Here is a 9,215-nt window from a genome sequence, read left to right as displayed (position 1 = left end):
ATTCTGCGCGCGCAGGCTGTAGTAAAGTTCTTTTTTTATAAACACGACTAAAATAAAGTTAACTCTAACTAAATTTAGGACTGCAACCTTCCGGTACAAACCCAACCCCCCAATCCCAATTTCAAAATCTTCAAACCATCCACCACCAAAACCCAAACAAAGACAAGCTAATGAAAACAACCCCAGAACAGAGATCTATCAGAAAAAAGTTCAAAAAGGCATAAATAGTCCACACTAACACAACCAAAAAACCAAATTACCGGCTTTAATAAACCTATCCACGAGTCCTTTATACCCGCTAATAACCTAGTCGCTCCTGACTAATCTCACTCTCTCTCCCTCTAAAAGTCTCCAACCGCCGCTGCTCTCTCTCCTCTCCTCGAGACTACTACACAGAAGCTAGAGCTAGCTCTCGTTTCTCCTCTTCGGCTGCATTCGCATTCCATTTCACCTCGCTGCGGTTTACCTCTCCCTTTCTCTCACCTTCCTCGCCCACCTCCATCGCCTCCTCCTTAAGCAACGACGCGGCGAGAGACCCGCGACCCTAACCCTAGGGAGAGAGAGAGAGCCACCACCAGCAGCTGGGCCGACCGCACGCACGCGCACCCACCCACTCAGCGGCGGCAATGGCGGGGCGCTCCCTCACCCCTCGCTCGTCGGCGGCAGCCGGCCGGGATGCGTGAGATCGCGGCGCCGGATGGGGAAGGACGCCGGCGAGGCGCAGCAGCAGCAGCAGCCGCCGGACGGGGCGGGCGGCGGCGCAGGCGGCGGCGCAGGAGGAAGCAGGGGCGGTAGAACCCGCCGCTTCTGCTGCTGCGGAGACGGCGGGGCGGCGAGGGTGGTTCGGCTGCAATGCGTGGCGGCGCTCGTGCTCGGGGTGGCCGTGCTGCTGTCGGCGCTCTTCTGGCTCCCGCCCTTCGCGGGGCGGGGCGGCGGCAAGGAGGGCCCGGATCCGGGCGACGAGTTCGGAGGTGAGCGCTCCACCCACCGCATTGCGAGATCTCGGTTCCGTTCGGCCGCAGTCGCCGAGTGGCGGTTCTATGCTCGATCTGCGTTTGCTTTGCGCTGGGAGTTCGTTGGTGGATGCTCGGCTTTGGATCTGGATGCGCGCGGTGAATAGTTGCGGTTTCGGGCTGGAAATTTGAATTGCCTTTGACTGCGAGGAGCCTTGCGGAGACGTTGCGTGTTCGGGCCGCAAGCTGGATCTTCCAGTAGAGCTCTCTGCTCTCAGTTGGTGTGTACGGCCTGCAAATTTAGTCGCGTATGGTTCGTTTCTGCTGGATGGTGATGCTTGAGTTTGATCTGTGCTGCTTAGGCTGTTGGACAAGTGTCGGTGCTCCTTTTTTCTGGGGGGCGAAATTCCGTTTTGGGGCAATATTCAGCCAAAATGAGTGAGTCGTTATGCGAATGGGTGAAATTTTTTTTCGAAACAACTCCAAGGAAGGGCCCCTGCTTTGGCATGTGTTGGTGCTATTCTTGTAAACATAGTATGTTTATACAGGCAACAAGCTTTCTGCTAAAATGGGGCTACTATTCTGCCCTGGTCACAGTATTAGGTAGGCTAGGGACTATAGGGTGCGGTGAGTACCTATTTTGTGTTGTTTGCTGATTTATGTAGCATATTAGATTCCTTGTTTCGTTAAATTTGATGATGCCAGGGATATTGATTCTGCGTGCCTTACTAGATTTAGTGTGGCCACCTAGCATTGTGTTATGCTGCTATTGACTTATTGTGGATGAGTTTGCATTAGTCTGTCGGATTGTACATTGGTTTTTTCTATTCATCTTATTTGCTGTGGGATGGACTTGCCATACCTTGTTTATTCCCGATAGATCAGTAGACAGAAATTTGACCTATGGTCCATTCCTAAACCATATATGAAATATAATCTTGCACTGGGTTCATAGCAACAAACATTCCATTATAGCATATCTTTACTAATGAACCGATATTTTGCAGCTGCTATAGTGGCAAGCTTTAGGCTACACAAGACAGTTCCTGAGCTGAGTGGAAATAAATCCCAGCTCGAATTGGATATATATGAGGAAGTTGGCATTCCTAATTCCACGGTAGGCCCTCCAGTTCCCTTGATCTTACACATGGCTTGATATTTGCATCCAGTTGCCTTAAACTGATCTCGAACTTCTATACAGGTGGTTGTGAATACGCTACATCCATTAGATGGATCAAACTGGACAAACATCATCTTCAACATTGTCCCTTTCCCAGAGAACGTGACTGTATCATCAACATGGTTGAGCATTCTTAGATCAAAGTTCATGTCCTTGGTTGTACGGCAGTCAACAATCCACTTGACTGAGCCCCTATTCGGGAATTCATCATCCTTTGAAGTAATTAAATTCCCAGGAGGAATAACAATCATCCCTCCACAAACTGCTTTTCTTCTTCAGAAGCCCCATGCGACTTTTAATTTTACTCTGAACTATCCGATCTACAAATTACAAGACAGAACTAACGAGTTGAAGGATCAAATGAAGGCAGGACTACTACTCAATCCATACGAGGTTAGTTGTACCTTCTGGCGTTTCTTTGTGTTTGTCTGCATTGTGTGTTCAATTTGATAGAATCAAAAGATGAAGCGTATGTACATGTGAGATTTGTTCATTTGATTCTTCTAACCTTCATTATGCCAAAAGCTTAGGCATTTGGTGATTATGGCACTCCAAAAGTCTATGCATATTTATGCAAAATTTGCATACAAGTGATGCATATAATCTTGTAGATGTATTGCAATCTCTGATGAAAGTTTCTGTCATTTACTTATTCATTTGCTGGCCACGTGTTCAAATAATCCTGTGAATATGGAACCCATGTACTGTAGGCATATGACACCAGTTCACATACTATCACACATATAGCTCCATCTAGGGTTGCCCTTAGTATTTTTTTAAGCTTTGACAAGCAATATGCCAATATCTATAAAAACATATCGTCTTAAATGAAAAGTGTTAAACACTATAACTTTTTTTCCATCATAAATATAGTAATGTCAAAATTTTGCTGTCAATCTATATAGTCAAAGTTAAAAAAAGTTTCACTGAGGACAAACCTAGATGGAGTTATATTTGTGATCACAAGAAGTAAAAAAGAACGAAGCACAAATAGTTGTTTGTACCTTCTTTTTTTGTTTTTGTGTGGTGCTTTGGACTTGTCGTTCTATTCTAAGCCAAAAGAAAAATTGAGAAGGGAGGAATCACCTAGTAGTAGTATATTCTCTTTCCTTTTCCTGTCAATTGAGTTTCAAATATTTTGCATTGCAGAATCTGTATATCAAATTGACAAATTTGCAAGGTTCAACAATTCTCCCTCCAACAATTGTTGAGACCTCCATTGTCCTCGAAGTTGGAAATCACCAGCCATCTGTACCAAGGATGAAGCAGTTGGCACGGACAATTACCAATTCATCTTCATCCTCGGGAAACCTGGGTCTGAATCATACAGTATTTGGAAGGGTAAAACAGATTAGCCTTTCATCCTATCTTAGGCATTCCTTACATAGTGGAGGAGGTTCTGATGCACCGAGTCCTGCACCCATGCATCATCGTGGTCATCACGGCCATCATCACCGTCACCACAGTCATGACGACAACAGGCATCCAGCTTCTGCTCCCGCTCCAATACATTTTCCTGTGCCGCAACCCAGATATAGTGCTCCACCTCCATCTGGATGTCCATACAGCAAAAACAAGCCAAAGAAAAGAGGGCCTGTTACACCAGCAGCTGAGCCTGCAGCTAATGATCACCGATCTCCTTCCATTGCTTTACCGCCACATCCATCGTCACCTTTGCCTGCTAGTCGTTCTCGACATGGTCCCAGTATGCAGGGTGGATCTCCTGTTCCTCCCCCTCCTGCTCTACCAGAGCCACCTTTGCCCACCGTTTTGTTTGCTCATCCACATCCTCCAAGTGAACGTGGAACAGGAGCAGGTCCTGCTCCAAGTGAAGAGGCAACACGAGCAGATCCTGCTGGGATGTCACAAGTGGCACCTGCACCTCATTCATGTGAGTTCCTTTTCCATTTATGCTTTTGCAACTGTTGTAGATTGTTATCTGAAAAGGCACTTAGTTTATCTGCTCTAGAGTAGAGTACGCACATAGGAAGTAAAACATTGTGCAAAGATTAAGAAGTCTAACGTTATATACTCACATGAGGGTTTGAACAGTTCATTCAAGTATTTGTCCCACTTAATCACAATCTGTGCTTGTAAGGATAAGGCGATATATTCCCTTCACTTAATCCCACACCTGATCTTATTGCCTAATGGCATAATTAGTTGAGGTTAAATTGGCAAGTTCTTCTATTTCCCTGTTAATACTGTTTACATCAACTGTTAATACTGTTTCCCTGTTAATACTGTTTCCCTGATCTTATTTCCCTGTTAATACTGTTTACATCAACTGTTACATAATAATTGTTAGGAAGAGGAAGTTTAGTTTTTCCATGATGGCATATGGTAATACAAAGGGAATCCGAGTTGTACTTTTGTTTTCGGAAACTGGCATAGGGTGATAGTTATGGTTAGTTCAGCTACTGGAGAATAATGCAGTGCTCCATTTATTTTCCAACAACGATAGGTAGGAAATCATATCGCTGACAAGCTAACAGTAAGACGCCATGGTGTTGACATATAGTACAATAATACAGTGAGCCCATCAGGCCATGAAGGGCACTCGTTATCATGTTCACCTCATTGATACCAAAGTAGTCTCTTCGCTGGCTACATGATGTTTGTGGTATTGCAGCTTACGCCACCAGGATGCAGGGCGATGTTCCCTGCAGCTGGGTCCTTTTTGTCCTCGCTTTATGGACCCTAACGAGCCTGCTACGATGAAGGAGGTACGTGGCCGGCCAACCAGATGTATATCAGCAACCTCCGTGGCCACCGCCTTACGTGGTCAGAAGAGAAGAGGACGCACGGGGCTCCACCGGCGGCATATCTGGTTCTGGCCTGGCCAGGCGGCCATCAGCTCCCGGGGGTGGGTGGGCAAAAGAGGCCCTTCTCCCCTCGGCGGGCTGTCACACTCTCTCGTTGCTAGTTTTCAGTTGTCACTGCATGTAAATATGGGGGGATGGGATGGGTATAAGGCATGGCAAACCGCAGGACGGGCGGCCGTGCGTCGTGGTCAAAGCCACATGGGGTGGCAGGCCCTTGTGTAGCGCGCGCCTCCGCCCGCCCTGGGTCTGCCACCGTGTGTGTAGTGTACTCCTGCTGCTGCCGATGCTGAAGCTGAACTCGGCAGAAGCAGGCTCGTCAAGTGTAAAGACCTCCAGTTTCGTGGAGGTTCGTTTCGCATCCATCCACGCTCAGTTTTGCTGTGCTATCCTATCTTAACCTGCAGTGTTTCATGGTTCTCTGATCAGACTGTGCTTAATGCCGTAGAATGAAATCGTCGAGCTCTGTGATCAGTGGTCACGGCTCCTTCCGTTCCTTGCATGCATGCTAGTAGTAGAGAAGCTGCTGCAGGAATACATTGGCCCTGTTTGGTGTAGCTTATAAGCTGCTTGTATGGTCAAAGTAAGCTGAAACAAACAGGCAAACAATATACTTTTTTTTTCAGTTTTTTCTTCTATGATCTTATTTTGACCGTGCTTTTTCTTCATTTGTGCACCCTTGTTTTGACTGTTCTACCAAATAGGGCCATTGTGTATATCCTCGCGGTCGCGGGGTTGGTTCTATGAGAAAGTAGTAACGATTAAGCAGTCTGTTCGTTTTGTCGTAAATGATCGTGGATTATTTACTGCTGGCTGTTTTGGTGTGTGAGAAAAAAACTGTTCCAGCTTATAATCCACGATCGTATACGAGCGAGCGAAGAGACTAAAGATTGTTAAAATCGTGATTCTGAGTCGAAGCGGAACTTCTAACAATTATAAGATCATAGATTTGTAGGGTCATAACTACTAAAATCATAAAATTGTAAATTCAGAAGTCTTAACAATCCGTAAGTTCTATTTAATAGAATCGTAGAATCAACTTAGGTTAAGACATAACATTAAGGCCTCGCTCGGCTTACCTTAAAAGTTGGCTTATTCGGGGTTTTTTTTAAGCTGGAACAGTGTTTTTCTCTTACAATATTTCAGCTTTGGCTTGTTTTTTTAGTCAATTTCAGCCAAACGAACGAGGCTAAGATGATAAAGTTGTAATGTCAACTAAGATCGTTGAGTCGTACAATCAAGCAATAGAAGTACAAAAAATAGAACTAAGATGTTATCAATAAATGGCTAAAAACTAGGCTAAAATCTTTTACTCCTAAAGATGCCATAAACCGGGCTAAACTCTCTCGGGGCAGACGATACCCCTTGCCGCTTGCATGCATGGATAATTAAATAAGGGCAAATCAGTCATGATAGATTAGAGGACTAAAATTTAGCCCATGAATCAAACAACCTAGCAGGACTAAAGTTTAGGGACTAAATTTTAGAGGCTAAACTTTAGTCCACGGACTAGCGATCAAGCAACACCTGGGTACATCACCAAACCAACCGTGCAGCGCGGGCGTGGCAGCTATAACTGGCCCCGTTACGACGATAACTCGCTACAGGACAGTAGGACACACAGGAGTGTCTGGCTCAGATAGAGTAGCCCAGCCCATTCTGACGCGTCAAGCCTAGCCCAGCCCATTCTGACGTTTGCCTGTGCCTGAGCACCGACTACCGAGGACACACCGGAAACCGGATCGGAGACCCCACCGTCCCCACGCACCTGCCCGCCGTCGGCCAGCCAGCTACATTAACGCCTCCTTAAAAATTGCCGTCGCTCTGTCGTGCTGCCATCCATCTCCATCGTACTACAGTGAAGCATCCAGCTACACCCACCTCGCACGGACGGGACGGGACGGCGCACTCCGAGCTCCATCCAGTTCAACCACGCATCCATCGCAACAGCATTTTCATTTTCCCTCAATCAAAACGATATTTTTCTCCCACACAAATCACAAATCAGCCGATAACCAGCCAACCGAACAGCCGTTGTCGTCCATTCTATTCCACTCCAAGTACAAAAACGCCGCCTCCTTCCCTCCCTCCCTCCATCCCTCACGGCTAGCTCGCTCCTGCGCCAGCAGCGCAGGCCCAGCATGCCGGCCGGCGGCTCGTCGTACCTGGCGACCATGGGCCGCCGGAGCTTCTCCTACCACAGGCTCAGGAAGCTCCCCGCCGCCGCTCCCTCTCCTCCTCATCCTCCCGCCACGACGGCCCCTACCACCGGACTCGAGCTAGGAGACCCGCCGTGCGCCGCGGCCTCCGCCGCCGCCATCGAGGAGTCGTACCGGTCCTACTACCGCGCGCTGGTGGCGAGGGGGACGCGGCAGCGGCGGAGGCAGCAGCCGTGGCGAGGCGGCGGCAGGCCGCGGCGCCGCCTGAGGGCCTGGGGCGCCCTGGCGCGCGCGCTGCGGCGGAGGGCGGCGGCCGCCGGGGCCCGGGTGCGCGCGTCCGTCGCCAGGGTGGCGCGCCGGCTCAGGGACGGCCGGCCCTACGTCGGGGACCTCTTCGCCGGGAACTACATGTTCCTGCAGGTGTCGCCCACGATGGCCGGGGGCGGGGTCGACGGCAGGGCGCGCGGCGCCGTGGTGCCCTTCGCGGAGTACTACTACGGCTGTAAGGCCAGGGCCAGGGCGGGCGCCGGCGGCGTGCAGCTGCACCCTGCAGCCGCTGCTGGGGTGCTCTACAAGGTGTAGCGTGTCACTGCACCTCCGCTGTTCGGCGCTTCGTTTGCATGCGTGATGTCAAAACAACGATGACATCATGTGTTGTGCATTCGAGTCACCTATGGATGACTTGGTCACTGGCCTGGTGGTTTAGTGTTGAAATATGGGGTAAATAAATGTTGTTGCTCAGTTTGGATTGGATTTTTTTTTTCTGTTTGGTTTCGCCAGTGCTTGTTGAAGGCTCCGTCGTAGGCCCAAGTGGCCATTATATATACCAGAATTGCAATGCAATGCCAGAATTGTATGATGAAATGGAATGCTGTGTGTGTGTGGACGGGTGCAGATAGAGAGAGCCATTGTCTGGCTGCTCAGTTTAACTGACAAATAGCCAACTGATGGATGGTACTGGTACACACGTGTGTGACTCGCATACTAGTAGGAATAGGATAAGGCCAAATCAGCGAATTTGGCGCTACGGAAAGAGCTTCGTAGGCAAGGAGGGGAGGTGGCGTGTTTCGGTGACGGGCGACGGCATTCGTTCCACTCGCGCCCAAGAGTTCAGCCGAGATGCCGTGCCAGTGGCACCCTAGCCTAGCGGCCTCAGAGTCAGATGCATCTCGGAATCGAACACCTGGGATGGGAGGGATGCCTGACGCAGGCAAGGTGTCTGGCGCCGGCGTCGCTCCAGACGTCCGAATCCGATTTCGGACGCGGTCGGTGTCTGAGTCTGACGGACGGGTAGTTAGCGGGCGGATGCCTTGATTGCAAGACAACGATACTCATCGGCTTCCCAACAAACTCATGTTCATCCATCCAGCGACACTCCCCGCTGCGGTTGGCGACCTGGCAGGGCACGCACCCGGCTGTAGGCTGCCACCAAAAAGCTACTCATAGATAGATAGATCTGGTGTCTTCGTCCCAAGGCCCCACCAAAAAGCCACTGGCGCCCACGGGCGGGCCATGGCACAGCCATTCCGAGTTGTTCCTGTCCTGATGCGCCACCTCCTATCCTAACTGCTTCATTACTCATCTGCACTCCCGTGAGTTGTTACCCAGCCATTCTGTTCTGTCCAGCCATCAAAATCAGCCATGCTGCCTGCTGCCCCCACTAACCATGTCCTGAAACTTCTTTCAGATCATGGTGGCGCAGTCAGTGACCATGGATCGTTTCGTTCGTCAGGAAATGATGCGGCAAATAAAAGATTGTCACAGTAAACCACAGCGAATTCTAGCATGAAAACTGGCTGTCAGTTAGAGGAGGTAACAATTGAATGAATAGGCAAGTCTTTGTGTACAAGTGATTCTGATCAAGGTACAAACTGCTGCTACGGCCTATGGCTGCTGCAATGAATTACACGAGGTGACGAATCTCCAAGAATGTGAATTTGAACAAAGAGGGTACACGGGTCTCTCCCCAGGCCCTGACCTCACTAGCTGCCTGAGGGGGTAGGGGAGCAGAAGAAACAATGTGGTGACGGTCAATTATCCGACAAATATGTACCGAGGACCGGATGGCGTGGTATGGTCATAACAGCTGCTGGCCTTTTGT

At 49.3% G+C, this 9,215-nt stretch overlaps 3 protein-coding genes across 7 annotated transcripts in view; 2 read left to right on the top strand and 1 right to left on the bottom strand.

Annotated features, from left to right (window-relative positions):
- Nucleotides 1–353: 353 nt before the first annotated feature.
- LOC136451086 (uncharacterized) lies at nt 354–5,375 on the top strand. 3 transcript variants are annotated; one of them, XM_066451829.1, is made up of 5 exons: nt 354–971; nt 1,961–2,070; nt 2,155–2,526; nt 3,283–4,024; nt 4,729–5,375. In XM_066451829.1, exons 1-5 carry the CDS (start codon nt 698–700, stop codon nt 4,746–4,748), a joined length of 1,518 nt encoding a protein of 505 aa, XP_066307926.1. In that variant the 5' UTR covers nt 354–697; the 3' UTR covers nt 4,749–5,375. The 3 variants fall into 3 exon arrangements, with proteins under 3 accessions (XP_066307926.1, XP_066307927.1, XP_066307925.1); XM_066451830.1 differs by having other exon boundaries at nt 355–971; nt 4,857–5,375; XM_066451828.1 differs by having other exon boundaries at nt 357–971; nt 4,766–5,375.
- A 1,617-nt stretch (nt 5,376–6,992) lies between these two features.
- LOC136453995 (uncharacterized) lies at nt 6,993–7,870 on the top strand. Its single transcript, XM_066454547.1, has one exon. The coding sequence runs from the start codon at nt 7,097–7,099 to the stop codon at nt 7,694–7,696; it is 600 nt and encodes a 199-aa protein (XP_066310644.1). The 5' UTR covers nt 6,993–7,096; the 3' UTR covers nt 7,697–7,870.
- Nucleotides 7,871–8,898: 1,028 nt separating this feature from the next.
- LOC136451079 (RNA-binding protein BRN1-like) overlaps nt 8,899–9,215 on the bottom strand; it is a 12,684-nt gene continuing 12,367 nt past the window's right edge. For 2 of the 3 annotated variants that reach the window (XM_066451823.1, XM_066451822.1), the window contains one exon: nt 8,899–9,215. This exon is cut by the window's right edge and continues 133 nt beyond it. In XM_066451823.1, coding sequence (XP_066307920.1) covers nt 9,215 — 1 coding nt within the window. In that variant the 3' untranslated portion in view covers nt 8,899–9,214. The other variant, XM_066451824.1, reaches the window with a different exon arrangement.

Source organism: Miscanthus floridulus, chromosome 5 (genome assembly GCF_019320115.1).
Source record: "Miscanthus floridulus cultivar M001 chromosome 5, ASM1932011v1, whole genome shotgun sequence".
NCBI lineage: Eukaryota > Viridiplantae > Streptophyta > Magnoliopsida > Poales > Poaceae > Miscanthus > Miscanthus floridulus.
The sequence above is the reverse complement of the archived record's forward strand: the minus strand, read 5'-3'. Positions and strand labels throughout refer to the sequence as shown.

What these genes read in the sequence shown, in the direction of transcription:
- LOC136451086 (XM_066451828.1), top strand. Translation starts at nt 698, where the DNA reads ATGGGGAAGGACGCCGGCGAGGCGCAGCAGCAGCAGCAGCCGCCGGAC. An exon ending in TTGGCATTCCTAATTCCACG is followed by an intron (nt 2,071 to 2,154) that starts GTAGGCCCTCCA and finishes ACTTCTATACAG; the next exon opens with GTGGTTGTGAATACGCTACA. An exon ending in GGCACCTGCACCTCATTCAT is followed by an intron (nt 4,025 to 4,765) that starts GTGAGTTCCTTT and finishes GTGGTATTGCAG; the next exon opens with CTTACGCCACCAGGATGCAG.
- LOC136453995 (XM_066454547.1), top strand. Translation starts at nt 7,097, where the DNA reads ATGCCGGCCGGCGGCTCGTCGTACCTGGCGACCATGGGCCGCCGGAGC.